This window comes from Cydia splendana, chromosome 14 (assembly GCF_910591565.1).
Source record: "Cydia splendana chromosome 14, ilCydSple1.2, whole genome shotgun sequence".
Classification (NCBI taxonomy): domain Eukaryota; kingdom Metazoa; phylum Arthropoda; class Insecta; order Lepidoptera; family Tortricidae; genus Cydia; species Cydia splendana.
Window position 1 is genome coordinate 2738708 of NC_085973.1, and position 21656 is coordinate 2760363.

Here is a 21656-nt window from a genome sequence, read left to right on the forward strand (position 1 = left end):
TGAGGCAGTATATAATACAATAGGGTCATCATCATCATCATCATCATCATCATCATCATCATCATCATCATCTCAGCCACAAGACGCCCAATGCTAAAATGGGGGGTGAATGCCATAATCGCCACGGTTGGCAGGCGGGTTGGCGATCGCAGTCGAGTACACCGAATTTGAGGGACGCTGCTGCCCGTCCACCGGTGGTCTTGGACGTAGTTTAAGGACATATCCGGGTCCCATACAAGTGGGTATTTGCATGTATTTAAAACAAATTATTTTACACCATGCAAGAAATAAAGCACCAGAAGATTCATAGAGAAACGTAGACAGCAGTTATTTTTAATCACAATTTCTATTTTGAAACCCGTATAAAACTATAAAGAGTAGGTAATTTGATTGACGTCACATGCTAGTGTTTCATATAAATTCCATAGTAGAAAATCGTTTTAACAGTTCCGAAAAAGAAACTGATTGGACAAGTAGTCAAATATCCTATGGGTAGTAAGTAGACCTACTGCATATGTCTGCAACGCATACTGTCATATTTCGGTCACGTCATACGAAGAGAGGATAGCAATCTGGAAAAATTGGTCATTGTTGGCAATACCGAAGGCAAGAGAACACGAGGCCGATCGCCAACACGTTGGTCTGACCAGATAAAGGAAGCCACCGCCTCTTCCAAGCTACATCAAGTAGCGAGGGCTACTTTGGAGCGCAACCGATGGAGACAGATTGTTTATTTGAGGGGTTCCAGTGACCACGATCCTCAGTAATGAGGGACCGACCAGAGAGAGAGAGACCTACTGCTGCGTTCGACTGCCTTAGTGCAGCTGCGGTCGGAATTCGAACTTCACCTTTATAATTACCGAATATATCCTCTCAAGCGTGAGTCAGTTAGCATTTTTGGTCGTTTTGATCTGAATGTACCACTGATAGCCATCAACTACTATCAATGTACTATACGTACGTGATGTACGTGCGATGCGGTTCCGGTGAGACAAAGAGTAAACGTAATAGACGTAGACTGGGCATTTAGTACATGCTCCAAGAAAAACTGCCACCGAGCAACGGCTGAATGGACTTGGAGAAACTTTAGCATTCAGATAATTTATAACTTGGAAAAGTTAGGAATTGCTGTACTAGCCAGTCTTATAGTTGTAGTATTTATGTACATTTTTATGTACCATATTGCGCTCATAATTTAAGTATTTTTTTACACGCTTTTATTTAGCTTCACTGCTTATATTTATTTGTTTACTGAGCAACTTTTACTGTGGGACCATCACCGAAATCGCGAATTAAAAATTATAACTCTCCCATAGAAAATATCAACATCGTCACCATTCAAAATGTATGAAACAGCCAGTTATTTTCTGGATTTAGGGATTTTGGTTCCATAGTAAAAGTTACTCAGTATGGCAAAATATTGCAGGTTATAAATATAAGAAACACCGTGTAGTATATACTTACTTAATATAAAACGCGGTTTAGCCAAAAAACTATCTAGAATGAACATGTTCAACAAAACATCCGATATAGGGTTCATGAACCCTCTATCGCTGATACTCTTTGACCTGCGTCTGAGCATTGTTATAAGCTGCATAAAGGTCGCACACACGGCACGTCCAACCAGCCAGTCCGTAACGACGCGCGAGTCGACCGCACGCTAGCGCGCGATTAAAAAATCAAATTAAAAACAAAACCAGCCATGTTGTTCGTTGTATCTCTTGCGGTCTTGCTGGCCAGTGCTCAAGCCAAATTTTACACGGATTGTGGTGAGTTTAAATAAAGTGTTTGTACAGTAATTCCCTGAGAGGAAATTAACGTTTATGTGAGCGAGAATCCGATTGTGCCTTATGAGTAATATGATCTCTACTTATGTAAAAATTGCGTTTCTTCATCAGTTCAAACAAGTATCAGTAGCTCCAGGTACCTATAGGTACCTAATTGTGTAGGTGCTTAGTATAAAAATGTTACTTGAATCATACAGCTTGGTAATTCATAGTGCGAAGTCTAATACCTACATTAGGTACCTTCAATTGGTAAATGCGAACTCTATAATTTCATACCTCAAATAATTATTATTCTCGCTGCTGGGGTCCAAATTTGTATACCAACCCAGATTCTTTCTTATCCATCACGTTTTACGTTTGAATACCTCAACACTAAAGTGTAATTCTATGGAACTTGCTAACTATGTAAACAAACCGCCATATTGAAATTGTATCTGAATGATGAATTTACTCACTAGAATTGTCACTAGGACTAAGTTAGCAAGTTCCATAGAATGACACTTTACACTCAAATTTCCAAATTCGAATCACTTTCCGCTCTTGTTCTTTTGCTTACTCGGCACTTCAAATTAGCACATCAGTAATAATCAACTTTAAGTACTTAGAAATAGAAATAGAAATAGAAATCGTTTATTTGCAAACCATGGTACATAGTTGGTAAATAAAAACATAGAATCACATGGCACCCTATAAAGGGTATAGCAAGTATTCTTATAGCTAGGTAGGACTACTTTGTATAGTAGTATTATACTCGTAGTATAACAATGTTTTTGCTTTTACACGTTGCCTTTAGGCAGGAACATAGATTTTTTTTGCCACAGTTAGGCTTCTGCGACTTGGGTTATACTAATTTTGCATTGCAGCGTAATATCGCAATATATAAATAAATAAGTAGCTATTTGGAACTACGTTTTAACGTATCATTTATTATGAGGATCGACTCGATGAGTCAGAAGGTATTATAAACAGATTTATAATACCCACTGACACTGACACATCTCGCATAATAAATGTAAATGACACTGAAAACAAGTAGTTTTTAGAGTTTTAATTTTAATCATGGAGGAGATTCTTAAGTGGCCCACTGATTAAACGTCCGCCGGACGGTATCGGCCTGTCAGTTAGAACAAAATTTTGACAGTTCCGAACAACTGACAGGCCGATACCGTCCGGCGGACTGTTAATCAGTGGGCCCCTTTACACAGATTGACTAAGTCTCACAGTAAGTTCAAGTTGTGTTAGTACTCAGACAACGATACCTATATATATAGTAAACACCCATGACTCAGTCACTCAGGAACAAATATCTGGTAATCATCACACAAATAAATGCCCATATCGGGATTCGAACCCAGGACCATATCGGCTTCATAGGCAGAGTCTCAAATTTTCGACACATCCTTATTCCGACAGTAATGTGTTCAACTGTTCATGTGCCTACATGTATAACGTACCTCCTGAGCCTCTACCATCAGTTTTAACATTGATATAACGCTCACGTCTACGTAATTTTACTTTCTGTACATCTCGCTTGCACTATTGCTCGCATATGCGAGTACGAACGAGATGCATAGAAAGTAAATTACGTAGACGTGAGCGTATATGTCAATGTCAAAACAGTACGGTTACCATCAGTTTGTCACTGCATAAACGCCGTCGAGAACGTAATTTACTTTCTATACATCTCGCTCGCACTCGCATATTAGTGCAAACGGGATGTATAGAAAGTAAATTACGTTCTCGACGGCGTTTATGTCAGTGACAAACTGATGGTAACCGTACTGATGGTAGACGTACTGTTCTCTGTCAGAGTTTTGTGTCAATTTGTTACGGCAAACGTCCTAATGCTCAACATACCCAATAAATGGCATCCTTCTGTCGCCTAACTCGCCTATATTGCTAAAATGACGTAAGTTAAAAGATGTCAGGATCACGTGATCCATGTATGTTATGTACATGGGACAAAATGTAAAAAGGTACCTTATGGCGGCTGGCGCTTACGTCGCATAGCGCCGCAATAATATTGGAGCGACGTTAATAATAGCGTAAGCGCCAACCGCCATAAGATACCTTTACCCGTTGGACGTCACAAATTTGCACTTAAGTCCTAGCAAGAGCGACATAAATATGACTGTATACTTTATAGACTATTATTATTCTACTTCTAATTTAATGGAGAATATTTTATTTCTTGATTTCTTTATAGTATAATTTGGCAAACCATTTCCGTCAGTAGAAAAAGGCGGGAAATTTAAAAATTGTTGACACGAAGGGTTGTCCTCCCATATGAATATCGCGCTTTTTTTCTACTGACAGAGGGGATTTGCCAGAGTATATAACTTCTATCGTTTTTCTAAAAACAATAAAAAAAACAATTTTATGTTTTGAAGCTAGGTATAAACAAGATATATACACAGTGGTATTACTAGAAGGAATTAATAACTATAGATGGTCAAGCAAATCTTGTCAGTAGAATAAGGCGCGAAATTCAAAATCCCTTCCCGCCTACATTTTTCAAATTTGCCGCCTTTTTCTACTGACAAGATCTGCTTGACCAAGTATAGCTTAAATCTAAAATAGGCCCTTGAGGCATTGTACCAAGGATGCTGGCGGTTTTTCTTCTTTGTATCGCAATGCATTACGTTGTGCGCTGCGAGGTAGCCGCCAGCTCTTCGGTCACCAGTTACAGCTAGGTATTAAATCGGTACAAGCAGCAATACTCCTAACTGTACATCGTTGGAGAGGACCTTATTACAAAAGGCGTAAGATCCACCAATGTACAGTTAACAGTGTGAGCGATGGTACAGTAAAAATACGTTTAGTTTTTTGAACATAAAAATATAGATCATTAAATAATGATCATGATTTCAGATAACTTAACGAGAGCCGGAAAAACTAAAACTTGTTTGCCTATCTCATATGTTTATCTTAAAATTACAATAACATCATTAAATCGCCATTACGGTACATTTTCCAAATATTTTAAATCTATAAATGAAGATATAATGATATTATACAGATTGAAGTCATTTATTTGATAATATACAGATGAAGTGAACAATCCTTTGCTATAGTATTTTCTAGGAAACGTTCGTATTTGTCATGCTACTTCAGTCAACCTCAGTACTTTTTGTACCGAGACTGAAATAGCATAACACGTTCGTGGGTTTCCGTGAAAATACGACGGCAAAGGATTATTCACTACATCTGATAGATAGAACATTATCCAAATTTCTGAGAATTTTTTGAAATTTAATAAGAAAATTCTCATGCAAGTTTCCACTTAGAAAGTTCCCGTTCAGATTAGGGATTATTGCTCAATGTCCTTAATAACTGCTGACGACTGTTTCATTTAACATTTACGCCACTCATCGGCGTCTATTTCTAACGTTGTTTCGGTTTTTTGCCACGGCTCGTAGAAGCCTGGGGTCCGCTTGGCAACTAATCCCAAAGAATTTGTGTTGGCTGTAGTTGTTACAAAAGCGACCGCCAAATTCTGTCTTCCAACCAAAGGGGAAAACTAGGCCTAACTGGGATTAGTCCGGTTTCCTTACGATGTTTTCCTACAAAGCAACTGGTAAATATCAAAATGATACTCATTATCATTACTACAAATGATAATTGTGATAAGTACTTAATATAAGGAAGATAATTAGAATCTAAGTAAATATTGCGTATAAAAATAGCCTAGCACCGGACCATGATAACATTGATAACTTTGCGTGGCATTACAATGTTGTGGATGGCATCATTAATGTCAATATTTGTATGAAAATATGACGTATGACACTCCTCACTTTGTTCTGTTTAATCTGGTATAAAGTTAGCTCCACAGACAAAACATCCTCCAGACTTAGCATAGTCGCGCTACCCCCTCTGCCACGCATACGGTAATTTTACTCCATGTTCGAGTCGAAAGTGTCTTTGTGTGACGTCCGTGTCTTTGAACGGACCAATCACGGCACGGGACTTCGCTCACCTCGTCCCGCGCACCCCGCACATTTGGCATCATCGGTTGCATGAAATAATTGCTCTAAACTCAGTCTAGAGGATTCCTAGTCTATGGTTAGCTCCGACTCAAGATTTTTTTTTACTAGGTAGGTATAGAGAAGCCATACCAAACAATGAAATTGATGCAATCACAACCTGTACCACGCGAACAAAACGTCGTAAGCGCCGGAAAACTTCATGGCGTATACGCGTTTAGGTCGCGAGACTCACGCTCCGCTCCTATGGTATGTTGCCAAAACAACAACAACTCATGACGCAAAATACTGGTTCTGTGTGCCGGTTCTATATATTAGTAATAATAGTTCAATAGGTTACAATCACTGGTTAAAATAGCCCTTTCTCGTTACTACTTACATATTTACAATCGGGCGGGTTCGACAGGATACCCATTGTCAAGTTAAATTCAATCACAATGAACGACGGACGATCCATTCACTACGAATACGGTTTCACTACAGAAATGTGAATTCGATACAGCACGAACTGGGTAGCTACCTATTACGTATGAGGTGTGCGCAGCAGCACTAACAGCATATATGCTAAGATTACCAGTTCGCCCGACGATATCAACCTGTCGGTTGTTCGGAACTGTCACCTTTTCTCATCTGTGGGCCCCTTTAGATGAGCCCGCTCATCAGGTACTGGACAGAAGTAGTCATTGGTAGGTCTAGGCTAAAATGTTACTAACAAAATATGGATCGCTTTTGGAATGAAATAAAGATTTTTTTTTAATTTATTACAAATACAACATAGGACATCTATACGGTTACCATCAGTTTGTCACTGACATAAACGCCGTCGAGAACGTAATTTACTTTCTATACATCTCGCTCGCACTCGCATATTAGGGCAAACGGGATGTATAGAAAGTAAATTACGTTCTCGACGGCGTTTATGTCAGTGACAAACTGATGGTAACCGTACTGTAGTTTGTCTAAGCTAAAAGGATGACACGCGCTAGAACGGCCCGGGTCCGGGCCGAGGCAACCGCTTCATTTTCTATGACGAGTGACCGGTGAATACGTGATGCTTTCTATAGAAAACGAAGTGCCGGATGCCTCAGCCCGGACCCCGGCTCTAACATGAACGTGAATCATCCTGAACTATCCTCTGCACCGACTTTGACGTGACAAAGCGTGGAGTCCACAATGATCGTAATTTGTTCATAGAAATTTGATGTAGGTGACATTTCCACACTTGGTCAAATGGTTAAGTCTGTATAGAGCTATAGTCTGTACCTATTACCTATTATAAATTTGTAACCTAAAGTAGGTGAACAATGCATTTTTAATGCCGAATCTGTCCCTTGACGCAATATCTCACAAACATGATACATTTGGAACTTATTAAATGAATAAATAACATGTTTCAAACATGTCCGACCTTTCTCTCCTAACATTGAGCTGTCAGTTGTCCTATAATCCCGCAGTGACCTTTGACAGTGCCCGAAATAGTTGGATCTCTACTGTCATAGGCTTTGTCGATAAGTGGCTTAGACGTCCTAGTTTTCCTGGCGGAAACTGAAGGTCGTTGGTTATTTCTGCAACCTTTTTTTGGGTTAAGGTACTTGTGGTTTCACCAATTGTTAGACTTAAGTCAACCGGGTTAAGTCGGAAACACGTACGAATTTCGCACTTGTATCATAAATAACTATTAAATCATATTTATCGTAAGTTGCAACTACTTATATATGGCAGGAAATTAAACAATAAATAATAAATAATAAATATTGAGAACATCTTACACAGATCGACCTATCCCCAAAGTAAGCATAGCTTGTACTATGGGGACTAGGCGACGATATAAACATAAATACATACTTATATACATAGAATAAAACACCCATGACTCAGGAACAAATATCTGTGTTCATCACACAAATAAATGCCCTTACCGGGGTTCGAACCCAGGACCATCGGCTTCGCAGGCCAGACCGGTCGTCATTATTCAAATTAACGAAATAATCGCTTTGTTTCCAGGATCGTCGTTGGGGACCGTGGCGAATGTGGGCGTGAGCGGGTGCGAAGACTCAGCGAAGGAGTGCATCCTCAAAAGAAACACCAATGCGACCATCTCTATAGATTTCACACCTTGTAAGTAGACAGCCAAAGAATTTAATTTCCTACCCATTTTGTACCTTGTCACAGTGACAATAGTATGAGGTCTCCAGCGACTTTCATATTGATTGTCACTGTGACAAGGTGACAATCGCTTGCGCTTCGCTATCGAATCGCTTTGTGTCTCTCTATCACTCTTCCATATTAGTGACAGTTGCGTTTCGTTCGCTACGGAGCGTTAGCGATTGGCATCTTGTCTACCGGGCAAGGTACGAAATTAGTCGGATATTTAACTGTACCTAAATAGTTACAGATGAAGTGCATAATTGTTTTCCATTGTATTTTCTCGGAAACGTTCGTATTTGGTATGCTATTTCAGTCAACCTCAGTACTTTTTGTACCGAGACTGAGTGAAATGGCAAGACACATTCATACGTTTCCGTGAAAATACGATGGAAAATAATTATGCACTATATCTTCACTGTTACTACGTAGGCGCATTATGGTTGCACATCAACCGCATCGTCAAGATAAGGGCCTGATTCAGATTAAACATTGTTTAATGGTTTTGAACTGGTTTTGATACAACCATGAAGATGGTTCGCAGATTGGTGTATGTAAAATGAAGTGAAAGCTATGCGTAAAATGCGCGAATCACAAACCCCCTTATTCATAAACGCGCTACAAAAACCTCAATTAGCTAATAATCGTTTGTCCTTATCTGTCATTTTGACTTATGTATTTGTAAGAAAGGGATAAAACATAATTTAAATAAATCAGGTCCGTAAGTTTTATGACGATAGTCAAGATCGTATCAAAACCATGACAATTTGTCAAATCTGAATCGGGCTCGAGGACAATAGATGACTCTCGTCTCTTTTTTATCGCACTATGTCATATCTATACGTAATACACTATAATATATTATTAATAAATACTTCATAAATGAACGGGATGATGTAGTCTGTGCGGAAAGAGAAGAGTCGTGGAATGTATGGGGCCCATACATGGGCCCCATTTCCGCACAGACTCTGCATTATCCCATTCATTTATGAAGTATTTTTTAATAAGATATTATATAAGAGACTCTAGTCAATTTACGTTTTGCCATTAAGTTTTAATTTTTTTAAAGGAATATCAAAATTAGTCTGTTTGTGCATCGTTTACATTAGGTCTCTTTTACGTATCAATCGTAATATTGGTGTGGTAATTATTATAATTAATTTCGTAGAGTCAGACCAAGCTAACTCTGCATGGCATTTTCAATGACAAAGTGTGCCTACTACGTCATCATTAATATCAAACTATGAAAATATGATGTTTATAATTAGGTCAATTCGAATGTACACTGATATCAGAATGATATCATCCAATTAATGTGCATTACGCTCGTAATTACCTGTACATGTACATACATGTATTGGTGCGAATGAGACGCACGATAATCTAAATCAGCGGTCGGCAACCTGCAGCGGCCCGCGAACCTCTCACTTGCGGCCCGCGAGCCTCCTGGCTATTTTGTATGTAATATTGACAAATGACAATGTCTGATAAAGTCATAAATATTAAGAAAGTGCGGCCCGCGTCCAAAGCTGGCGTCTTGGCTGCTAAAAGGGTGCCGAGCGCTGATCTAAATGATATCATTCAGATATTCTGATGTCAGTATACCTACGTTCGAATTGGCCTGATACACTCCTCACTTTATTCTATTCAAGGTGCTAAGATGATTTCTAAAACATAGTCATTTTAGCTCAAGCAAAGTATTAGACCACTACACAACTACCGGCTGAGTAATGCGCTGCGATGTTATATTACAGTTATTAGCATGAGCGGATGCCGTAATAAGTACCTAACCACGTAACGTCGCTCCACAGTGCGTTTGGCTCAATTTGAAGATAAGAACATTGCTAGTTCTCGTGAAACTGAAGAATTTTCTTAGCCGAATGAAGATTATTTGTGTAATTTACTTTTTTCTATATGTTTTAATTTAGTTGAGCTCTCACGGTCAATGTCAAACGTTAACGTTTATTTACGAAACGGATGTTTACGCATAACTATGACTTAAAGTCGGGTTTTAAAGTATACATAATACATACCTAAGGTGGTGGTATTAGTGCTCGACATGCTAATGCCCTATAGATGACACCCTGCTGTCACCTCTATTGACAATGAGTCATTGTCAATGACTTAAGTTTCAAGATGACAAGTACTGGGACCGCGTCGAGCACCAGAGTAACCACCACCTTATGTACATATAGTAGAAGAAATAAGGAAAACATCAACAAGGGATATATTGTTCTGTTGTTATTTATCCAACAAAATTTTAATGTCATTACTGAATTATGACAACACACAACAATCAAAAGAACCCGCCACCATAACGCCGCTCCCATACAAAAGTTACGCTCTCATTTAAATAAAATCCTGAATTTACATTGGACATTTTAGTAACATCATAATCAATATAATCATATCAATGTCCGGTACCTACCTACAGTTTTTGTTGCTCAAAATTGCAAAACAAGGAAATGAGACTGAGTAGAAAACTTGTACTCACACTATTTTCTTTGTTTCATAAATCATAACACGTATACGTAATAAATAAAGGTATGTGTATAGTCATTCCCTGATCACGCATGCCGGCTGGGTGATGCAGCTGGTGTGATTGATTCATTAACTATGTAACGATAATGTGTGTCTCGTCTGATCTTTGCTCTACATATGTATTAGTAACTACATAAATTGACAATGAGAATTGTTATGATAGCCTGACACTTTAAACCTACGTATTCACCTACAGACGTAGTGCATAATTTGTTTTCCATCTTATTTTCTCGAAACCGTTCGTATTTGTCATGCTACTTCAGTCAACCTCAGTACTTTTTATACCGAGACGAGAGTTTCCGTGAAAATACGATGGAAGATAATTATGCACTACATCTATTCTGTAAGTAGGTACCCACTGCAGGAGCAGAACTATTTGTTAACCAAGTTTTGTAAAGCCTTTTAACAAGCAACTTATAATACGTCTGCCGTACTGAAAGTTTCTGGATTCTGATACATATATGTATGAGAAGATATTTTTTTTTCTGAGTGGCCAGTCCAGGAATTTTCAGTATGCCCTAAGTATATAAGGGCGTGTATTTTTAAAGAACATGTTTGTTATTTTAAAACGTTGTTTATTTATTGGAATGCTACGCAATCCTTCGTCCTTTTATTGATATAAATATTTATATTGTACCTCTTCAACATATTTTTCTTACATTTTTCACAATCTCTTTTGTTATTTTTGTATAAAATTGCTTATTATTGGTTACTTTCGTTGACTTTCAACGTCTGTTGTCAAAAAGTCTACTTGCCAGATAGATAAATAAATTAACTTTGAAAGTACCTAAACTAATGACTGAATATGCGCAACATGGCAAAGGTCAAATTTAAATAATAAAATCTTGTCAGGGTATAACTCCACTGATAATTATTAAATGTATTAATTATCATTCACGTATGTAATTCTCAATTCCAGCGGTAGCAGCGAAAGAGATAACCACAGAAGTTCACGGGGTCATCATGAACCTTCCCGTGCCGTTCCCTCTGCCGCAGCCCGACGCCTGCAAGGGCAGTGGACTGTCCTGCCCACTCAAGGTAACTAACACAGTCCCTTGATCAAAGAGATAACCACAGAAGTTCACGGGATCATCATAAACCGTGCCGTTCCCGCTGCCGCAGCCCGACACCTGCAAGGGCAGTGGACTGTCCTGCCCACTCAAGGTAACTAACACAGTCCCTTGATCAAAGAGATAACCACAGAAGTTCACGGGATCATCATAAACCGTGCCGTTCCCTCTGCCGCAGCCCGACACCTGCAAGGGCAGTGGACTGTCCTGCCCACTCAAGGTAACTAACACAGTCCCTTGATCAAAGAGATAACCACAGAAGTTCACGGGATCATCATAAACCGTGCCGTTCCCGCTGCCGCAGCCCGACACCTGCAAGGGCAGTGGACTGTCCTGCCCACTCAAGGTAACTAACACAGTCCCTTGATCAAAGAGATAACCACAGAAGTTCACGGGATCATCATAAACCGTGCCGTTCCCTCTGCCGCAGCCCGACACCTGCAAGGGCAGTGGACTGTCCTGCCCACTCAAGGTAACTAACACAGTCCCTTGATCAAAGAGATAACCACAGAAGTTCACGGGATCATCATAAACCGTGCCGTTCCCTCTGCCGCAGCCCGACACCTGCAAGGGCAGCGGCCTGTCCTGCCCACTCACAGTAACTAAGACAGTCACTGGATGAAAGAGATAACCACAGAAGTTCACGGAGTCATCATGAACCTTCCCGTGTCGTTCCCTCTGCCGCAGCCCGACACCTGCAAGGGCAGCGGCCTGTCCTGCCCACTCAAGGTAACTAAGACAGTCACTGGATGAAAGAGATAACCACAGAAGTTCACGGCGTCATCATGAACCTTCCCGTGCCGTTCCCGCTGCTGCAGCCCGACACCTGCAAGGGCAGCGGCCTGTCCTGCCCACTCAAGGTAACTAAGACAGTCACTGGATGAAAGAGATAACCACAGAAGTTCACGGCGTCATCATGAACCTTCCCGTGCCGTTCCCTCTGCCGCAGCCCGACACCTGCAAGGGCAGCGGCCTGTCCTGCCCACTCAAGGTAACTAAGACAGTCACTGGATGAAAGAGATAACCACAGAAGTTCACGGAGTCATCATGAACCTTCCCGTGCCGTTCCCTCTGCCGCAGCCCGACACCTGCAAGGGCAGCGGCCTGTCCTGCCCACTCAAGGTAACTAACACAGTCACTTGATGAAAGAGATAACCACAGAAAAGAAATAAGTTACCTTTACGGACCTTCCTTACTACCGGTCACGAATCGGAGCAATACCTTTAATAACAATACAATATCTTTAATAAACTAAAATGTAAGACCGCTAAACAACGCGTGTCTCTGTCACACGCGTTGTCCCTAAAGTTGTCCCGCCTATGATGCCGGAGGTCAATGACACTGTGCGAGCGGGACAACAACATAATTATGCGCATCATGCGATAGATATAGGAACAAGCGGGTCGATGAACGCAATTCTTCGCGCTTTAGGTCCATATTTTAAGTTAGCTTTTTTTGCAGGCCGGTGAACTGGCCAAGTACGTGACGTCACTGCCAGTCCTCAAGTCATACCCCAAGGTCAAGGTCGATGTGAAATGGGAGCTCAAGACCGACAGCGGAGACCTGGTCTGCATCTTGATCCCAGCCAAGATCAATTAAGTACCATAATACGTCTTACTACGAAAGGAAGTTCTTCGGATTAACAAAATACGGGGTCATTAGACGTCAAAGTTACTATGTCTTTCACTCATACTACGACCAAGCATGTGTGAAATGTGAATGAGAGTTTTACGAACCCGGCATAGAGCAATATAGTAAGACAAGAGTGCTCACTCCATAAATCAGTTTTGGTACCAAAAAGACTAATATTTTCATAGTCGACATCTAGCATCGAGTAGCGGAATTATCAGCACAGCTAAGTAGCAGTAGTAGTTCTGTCAAGTCACAATAGATGTAGCACCGACCGGAAAGTCTAATGCTCAACAACATAAGACTTTCCGGTGGGTGCTACATCTATTGTCACTTGACAGAACCACTACTGCTACTTAACAGTGATAATAATTCCGCTACTCGACTTACTTAAATTTCACTGGAACAATAAAATAATTGCTTCATAAGAACCACATTAATTTTAGGGTCATTATGGAATAAGTTTTAATCTTCTGGGCGGCAATAAATACATTGCGCGTTTCCTTTTTAGAAATATTCCCATTTCTAACGAGGGAGATATTACTAGGCGCGGAACTTCACTATTTGTTAGTAAGATGTAAAAACAACTTAAGTCCTTTAAAATAAAGACTATATTTGATTGGCACAGATAAATTATATCGTTTTAGTGATTTGGAGAAAATATAAATTCGTTGAAACTTTTCGTATAGAACTAAACGTTTCGAATCCGAATACGAATTGAAAGTCGACATTTACGAAATTATGAAAAATCGACTAATTTACAAATCATACCAAATGTAATTTTAGTAGGTACTAAACAGAATGATTGAGTAGGAAATGATCAATTTAACTGTCATTTTAGGGGATATAGGGCGTCCGATAGCGTGGGCGGGCGCACGCACGCAGGGGCCATTGTAGGTAAAATCAGTTGCACGCGTCCGCGCTAGTTAGGGTCGTATTCCACCTATCCAATGTGTAGTTTGTCTCACATTTTCCTTAATAAGAAAGTGAGACGCAATGACATTGGACCAAGATATTGGACAGATGAAATACCACCCTTAGCGTTGCTCATACTATTTTCTCCGCTCACCCCCTCCGCGAAACCGCGCCAGCTAGCGGACGCTTTTAAACAGTTTATGTATACTTAAGTTCTATAGCAATATCCTTGCTCTATAGCAATCCCTTTTATTTGTATGTATTACCTATTGCCCTCTGATTATGTTTAATTTATTTTTTAATACGTGGTTAATTTTATACGATAGTGCTTTGAGATCTTGCCTGGCATAGCTTAGGAAATGAATCTTAAGTAAAATAAAATAACTAAGTATTCTTGTATACTTCATGCATTGACCAAAGTTTTTGTGATAATTATGTAACATGTAGTTTCAATAATAGTTAATTTTAATATTATAGAAAAGCAACATCACAATAAATTAATTATTATTGAAACTGCAAAGTTAATGTGTAAAAGAACGAATAAAAACCGATGATAATTAAATTGCGTTTTATTTCAAGCATTGACATACTTATAAAAATAATTATCAAATCACGATTCAACATATATATATTATGTTTCATATATTTACTAGTTCGCGTCCACGCTAAGTCGCCCCACCCACTTTTACGTGAAGTATGTTAATTGTACAGTTAGCAACAATAGTAGCGGATGAAACAATGCGCCTAAAGTATCTGCAACATTGAGTTTCTGGTCCGCAACTTTTGGTGCTGACTGTATGAACCATACATTTTCACAAAAGTGCCATATCGGTGCAAACTTAGCCTAGCAGAGTTTACAATTTCTTTTCCCAGTTTAATGTGTAACTGAAATGACAACATTGATACAAAAAGAATGGTTCAAAATTTGATCATATTTTATTACCTATGCTTTTGTACTTTCAAACCGCAGGGCGCGGTTTCTAATTCTGATTCTTCCTTCACTAGAAAATAGCTGGCGAATATTAACTTAAAGCCTTTCCAGGAATATAAGTGTGATATTTCATAAGAGTTCAGGAATAAATTATAATTATTTTGTATTTATAGTTAAACTTATGGCCTTATGGCATTCAGTGGGTAGTAATTAAAAATGTGATTTATGTTTACCCGAATATTTGTTAATTAATCTGTCGGTAGTGGCGAAAATTACCCTTCTCTGATACCCGCCAATTCTAATGATGAAAAAGTATAAATGTAATTTACCATGGGGTGGAAGATTCATTCTCGCTCTGGCGCTTGAACCGGTAACATTGAGTAGGAAGGCTTACTGCTTGTTAGTTAAGAATGTCGAAGTAAGAACTTAGAGTAAAATAAAGGTAACTGATTGTACGAAGGACTTTGATTCATCACATATGATCACGCGCCATGTTGCGGAATTTCACTGGAACTATTTTTTTTCATACTATACTGAACTGTCACCTGTCACCTATATACACGGTGTGGCCTGTAACATGAGCAAAGAATTAAAACATAGATTGTACTCCTCAAACGGTGACACTTTTGTTCAACAACTTTTAAAAATTATGAAGTATTTAGACTCCCTATTTTTCATACAAAATAAATATAATCTTCAATGGACGCCATCGCCACGCCATATTATTGTGATTAACGTTGCTTGTCACGCCTTAAACATAACAAAATTCGCAATACATTGCGTCTTAGAATAAACTTTAAAGTGTAATAAAAATCAAACCACAAGTTATTTTTAAAAGTAGCTGAACAAATGTTGGTCAGTATGAGGAGTACAGCCTACAGTTAAATTTTTTGCTCATGTTACAGGCCACACCCGGTATAAGAATAACAGCGCCCCCTTGACAATGATCATAAATGTATTACTGGTCAGGCTTTCTTTTAAAAAGTTCAGTGAAACTCGGCGCGAGTCGGGTTGTAGTTCGTTTTTTTAGCATTAGAAAAAGACTACGCGATCTTGACGTGTCTTTTAATTGAAAACCGATTTTTTAAAATCAGTAACTATTACCAAACTATTACTTATGAAAGCAAAAGAATGTAAATAAACGTATATGATTCATAATTCTGATTTAAACTTTCACGATTGTTAAACATTATCAAACTGCACTCGGGACTTAATCGCGTATTTAAGTTTTAAAATTTACCTCCGACGTTTCGAGGACGGCGTTGTCCCCGTGGTCTCGAAGAAGGCGTCCAGAGTGCAGTTTGATAATGATTCATAATTGTTACATATTTGCCGTGACTTTTATTTTTCAAGTGTTTTTCAATAAAAAGACAGGTCAAGATTGTTTACCTTTTTTTTAATGCTAAAATAAACGAACTATAAAATCGGACCAAGTTAACCCTGCATGTCATATGTATTGACAAAGTGTGGCAATGTCATCATTAATGTAAAATTTCTATGAATTTTTTAAGAGCCCATCAACGTGCACACTAGCGCCAAGAAAAGGGGGCCGCTACGTACTGTATTTTGTTGTATTTAAGTACCTTTTGAATACATCAAACTAGTTTTTATGTTGCTGCGTCCGTCAATCTATGCGTCCAAAGTTAAAACGGCCGTTTTGTTTTGAGTTCATAGATCGACGAATCCAGCAACATAAAAACTAGTTTGATGTATTCAAAAGGTACTTAAATACAAAATACAGCAAGTAGGGGCCCCCTTTTTTAAATATCTTTCATTAAATTTAAATTATCACGATTGGCAGTGGCGCTAGTGTGCACGTTGATGGGCTCTTAAGTTTATATTGACACTCGGAGTTTACAACGACATTATTCAGTTTGTATTAATGTTATAAGAAATTTCAACATTCCATCTTATATTATATTCAGTCATAATTCTGTTTTCGGTACGGTGACCTCATTAGTCATTAAATATATATTAAAATTTATTACCTTAAAATACATTATATGGTTACTTACACACAAGACTCTCACGTGTCTAAAGTATCTTGCTAAATTGAACTCTATTGTAATACCTTTTAGGTTTACTTTACATTGGTCGTGCTCTTAGCAGATCTGACAAGAGTAAAAGTTAAATGCAAATATAATACTAATTAAGCTAACAGATGTAGTGCATAATTGTTTTCCTTCTTATTTTCTCGGAAACGTTCGTATTTGTCATGCTACTTCAGTCAACCTCAGTACTTTTTGTACCGAGACTGACTGAAATAGCAAGACACGTTCGAACGTTTCCGTGAAAATATGAAGCAAAACAATTATGCACTACATCTGTTAGCTTAATTAGTATTATATTTGCATTTTGATGCACTACATCTGTATAATCTTTAGTTTACATCTAGTATTTACAAAATGCTAGGGGGAGGTTCATATCTTGACCTTTTTTCCAACTTGAGGGCCTACCGCGAAGCACGTTCGACGTGTTGCCTCCCTGTCACACTTACGTACGAATTTACAAGTGAAACAGAGAGGCAACACGTCGAACGGGGTTCGCGGTTGGCCCTCTGTTCCCCGCACGAAAGAGTTAGTTGAAAAGGTGTCTGTTGTAGAAAAGTCTAAGAAACGTTCGTGATTTAATGTTGACATCCAAACTAGGCGCCATTTTTAACTGAATTGTTAAAGAGTTCCCGCATAAAGTACGGAGCTCTACAGCGCCATCTACATTAGCTGAGAACTGTCTTAGAGTTTATGTACACCATGTATTTTCAACACGCCGTGCCACCACGCAAACGAACTGCTCCGTGGAATGATAAAAACACGTTGGCGCCGCGTGAAAAAATCCGATGTGCACAAACCATTAGACTTTAGGCCGGAGCCCCACTGCTGCGCACGCTATGTACACGACCCACGTTCCTATACAAAATTTCGTGGGCTTGCCCACGGTTTGTATTAAAACGTGGGCCGTGTACATAGCGGTGGGGCTCCGGCCTTACACTACACATGTTACAAACAGCTACCACTCTTTAACTGTCCATCGGTGGACCTTTATGCCTTTTGTAATAAGGTTTACGAATTGTCAGTTAACAATCAATGAATCTTTGCCCGTACTCTACGATGACTTCTTTTTCACTGGCCCTTTACACCTACAACACAGCTGACCGTCTTTCGTCTTTTTAAAATGCAAATTAAACTCCTGTTTAAATATCTTCCTATACATAGACTCTTTCACAGGCATCGCATTCTCTTTACTACACTCATTAAAATACATTGTATACATCTGTTTTATACTCAAACTTGGATCTAGATACTGTTTTTTTCTAGAAAACTGCTTAATTTGCTTCCCATCTAATGTGTTGAAAGATAATATGTGGTTTCTTACCTTATCTTTTATTTCTTGGGGCATAGCATGCGCACTGGCCTGATTCAGACCCCTACCGTCTGGCTTCGGAATGTTCATCTCAGATTTAGTTAAATGCACGTTGTAGACCGGCTTTTGAGATATAGCTAATGTTCCTAAGTAGAAATTCTTACATACCGTGTATCTAACAGCTCTAACTAGGAAGAAATATTTAAATGAGTACCTTCTTTTGCGATCAGCGTCTAACTTACTATGTTTTACATAGTTTCTTTCAGTTGTGTTAAGCAAAAAGTGTTTCTTTTCATTAGCATTTAAGGAATAGAATGCTTTGAAGATGTGTTCTCTGTCTGTATCATCTATTCTCTCGTTACATTTGTATTTGCAGGTTTTGAGGCAGTCTTTGGTGTTTCTGACCTGTCTTTCTGGGACATATTTGCCCCGGCGACTGATATAGGCTTCTCCCCGTTGGTGCTTCAGTTTTCTGACGTTGCAGGCCCATTGATTAGGGTTAGGAACCAAACTTCTTGACCTTTTGGTTATGTTTTCAATCTGGATTTGTATTGAGTGATGTGTTATTTCCAGTTCTTCTGGTTTGCATCTGGAAAGTTAATATGAGAAGAAAGGTTTTTGAAAAAATACCTAAGAGTTAAATATATGAAGCTATGTTAATAGATTTGCTGTTTGTAAATATTATATCAAGAGTTAATTTATGTATTTAAGACTGTCCTCCCTCTGCCAACTCTGCCCTTGACTCAATAATTTGTACATTTTCGGGTAGTTATAACATTTATTGGTCGGATCCAGGCGGTTTTGTATTTGGTTGGTGGTTTTGATCTGTTACTGAATGACCTGACTTTAAAACCTACATTATTTGATCGTGTAATGTTTTCATCTCCTTAAGCCAGTTGAGGGTAGATTTTGCTTACTTTTATTCAAATACCTAAAGATACAGACTATAGTTCAATTGTACGTAGAGAAGTTCTTGTTTTTTAAATGTACTTAGGTTAGGTATGTATTTATTTTTTGTATTTTTTATTTTTTTATATGAGTGATTATTTTATTTTATTTATTGGAGAAACAACAGGGGCCCATTTCTCGAACGATATTAGTCTAATATTATTAGTGTGTTGTCATGGCAACCCATACGATTTGACAGTTCGTGGACTAATAATATTAGTCTGATACCGTTCGAGAAATGGGCCCCAGAAGTATGCGACAGCATAATAGGTTACATTGTTAGGTACATATATTACAAGATATGCTGGAAAACCTCTATTACAAATTACACTATTAAAAATTAAGATTTATAGGAGAACTTACTCTATCTGTTTATCATTGATAGCCGGCAAGCCTGGCTCGACTTTAGCCACACAATCCTTCTGGAACGCTGCTTCATCGTCCTTCTGATAGGCCTCGTAGCTATAATACTGCTGTTGCACGCTGTTCACCAACATGTGCTGCTTAAACATGGCTGCTTGCGGTAGAATCACGTGGGAAGTTATTTGTAAAGGTGCCGATGGTTGCAGGACTTGTGAAGACATTTGCCCTGTAAGTGCAAAGTAAACATTTTATTACCTTCATGGAAAGTACAAACAACATGGAAATTACAAATCATATTCATAATCATCAAAAATTCAGTTCTACCAATACCCGTCAACATGAGGAAACAACTCAAACTGGGTCGCTTTTTATAACCTGTTTTTATAGGCCTCCACCACTGAAGTGCGTAGTCACTTTTTCTTTTGTAATGATTTCTATTTCAGTTTATAAATGAATTATAGGTTACATTCAAGCCCATCTTGTGTTGGCCAAGTAAGCATTGATTAATAAAATCAATGAATTAACTAAAACATCCTATTTATAAATAAATAAATATTAGGGGACATCTTACACAGATCAACCTAGCCCCAAACTAAGCAAAGCCTGTACTATGCTTTTATTTAATACACTCATACAAAACTGACTTACCTTGCAGGCTTTGCAAATGAGTCTGCTGACACGACATCACCAAGTTCTGCGTTGTCTGTATCTGACTAATCTCATGCGCAATATGCTGCGAAGGCATATGCAGGGGCTCCGACATGGTTTGCTGGTAAACATTGCTCTGTGAAGTGAGTGGCGGGTGAGACAGGTGGATTATCTGCCTGCTCTGTATCTTGGTGTCCGTTATAGTCGGCTGGTATACTTGCACGATGTGGGGGAGCACTTGGCCGGTGGAAGTTTGCATTTGCTCCATTTCTGAAAGTTGAATCCATTAAAACGGAAACTTTCGCTGAGGCAACTTCTTAGAAGATAGGGTAAATTACTTCGCTACGTTACATTGGTCAGTGATGTAGTAGTTTAAAGCAAATATACATGTTTTGTTAACGTTTATAAGCAAAAACTTACTTTTTGAAATGGTGATGTGGTACAAGTTTGTTTCAATACGGTCCAAGAATGTAGTTACAAAACATGAATATCGATACCCATTGCTATTGTTTATAGTTTTGTTAAAAAACAAGTATTGAAATAAAGTGCAAAACTAAAGTAATAGTTATTTTGCCACAGTTCTATCTGTTGTTAGGAAACAAAACAACAATGGATGATAATTTCTGTCTACTTCGCCTTGGCCTGAAATAATGTCTTTAGAACCATTTAATACCAAATAGTAAAAATCGCCTTAAAAACATCCAAATAAACACTATAATCGTACGATCAAATTTAATAAAAGTTCATTGTGCGAATTCGCAACATCGACGTTATCAAATTCGCATCATACCAAACGTAACAAGCGTTCAGAAACCCGTAAAGCGTACGACGTACATAAACGCCTTCATACGTAAATTTAGAAATGAACTTCATTCATCGGAACAAAAATATTATGTTCTATATAAATAAACATTTCAGAAATAACAGGAAAGTAATTACAGGTTATTATAATAAAATGTATAAAAAAAGTTTTTAAATTATAATGAATAAATTAACATTTTGAACGAATTGTCATTTCTAATGTTGTCCGTAAACCGGTAAAATATTAACGATTAATTTTATTTTATTAAAAGAAGTCAATCAAGAAACAAAAATATTATTTTATAGTATACAATATATATACAGTGGTACTACTAAACGAAATTTTATAGTTATTTTTTTTAATAATATGTACATAAAGTTATATGATAAAAATCATCAATATTTAATAACACTAAGATCTTTTTACAAAGACAGAGAGAGCATGCGTGAGAAAGAGAAGTGAGATTCAGAGAGTTCTTTTTATTTTATACCTACTTTAAACACGTTTGGCCAAAAATACGGGTTTTACTTT

General features: G+C 38.3%; 2 protein-coding genes across 2 annotated transcripts; one reads left to right on the plus strand and one right to left on the minus strand.

The window, feature by feature from the left end:
* The first annotated feature begins 1611 nt into the window (after window positions 1-1611).
* Window positions 1612-14510, plus strand: LOC134797031 (ecdysteroid-regulated 16 kDa protein-like). Its single transcript, XM_063769234.1, has 4 exons — window positions 1612-1769; window positions 7778-7891; window positions 11379-11497; window positions 12991-14510. Exons 1-4 carry the CDS (start codon window positions 1703-1705, stop codon window positions 13126-13128), a joined length of 438 nt encoding a protein of 145 aa, XP_063625304.1. The 5' UTR covers window positions 1612-1702; the 3' UTR covers window positions 13129-14510.
* A 3596-nt stretch (window positions 14511-18106) lies between these two features.
* On the minus strand, window positions 18107-21001 carry LOC134797032 (uncharacterized). The gene is made up of 4 exons (XM_063769235.1): window positions 20744-21001; window positions 20331-20593; window positions 19676-19914; window positions 18107-18953 (listed from the first exon to the last, which is right to left on the minus strand). The coding sequence occupies exons 2-4, from the start codon at window positions 20589-20591 to the stop codon at window positions 18107-18109; spliced, it is 1347 nt and encodes a 448-aa protein (XP_063625305.1). The 5' UTR covers window positions 20592-20593; window positions 20744-21001.
* Between the last annotated feature and the right edge of the window lie 655 nt (window positions 21002-21656).

Bases quoted from the DNA above. Each gene is read 5' to 3' on its own strand.
- LOC134797031 (XM_063769234.1), top strand. From the start codon at position 1,703: ATGTTGTTCGTTGTATCTCTTGCGGTCTTGCTGGCCAGTGCTCAAGCC. The intron at 7,892-11,378 runs GTAAGTAGACAG...TCTCAATTCCAG, and splicing joins CTCTATAGATTTCACACCTT to CGGTAGCAGCGAAAGAGATA. The intron at 11,498-12,990 runs GTAACTAACACA...CTTTTTTTGCAG, and splicing joins GACTGTCCTGCCCACTCAAG to GCCGGTGAACTGGCCAAGTA.
- LOC134797032 (XM_063769235.1), bottom strand. From the start codon at position 20,591: ATGGAGCAAATGCAAACTTCCACCGGCCAAGTGCTCCCCCACATCGTG. The intron at 19,915-20,330 runs CTGCAAGGTAAG...TAAAATGTTTAC, and splicing joins AGCAGACTCATTTGCAAAGC to TTTGCACTTACAGGGCAAAT. The intron at 18,954-19,675 runs GTAAGTTCTCCT...TTAACTTTCCAG, and splicing joins ATCAATGATAAACAGATAGA to ATGCAAACCAGAAGAACTGG.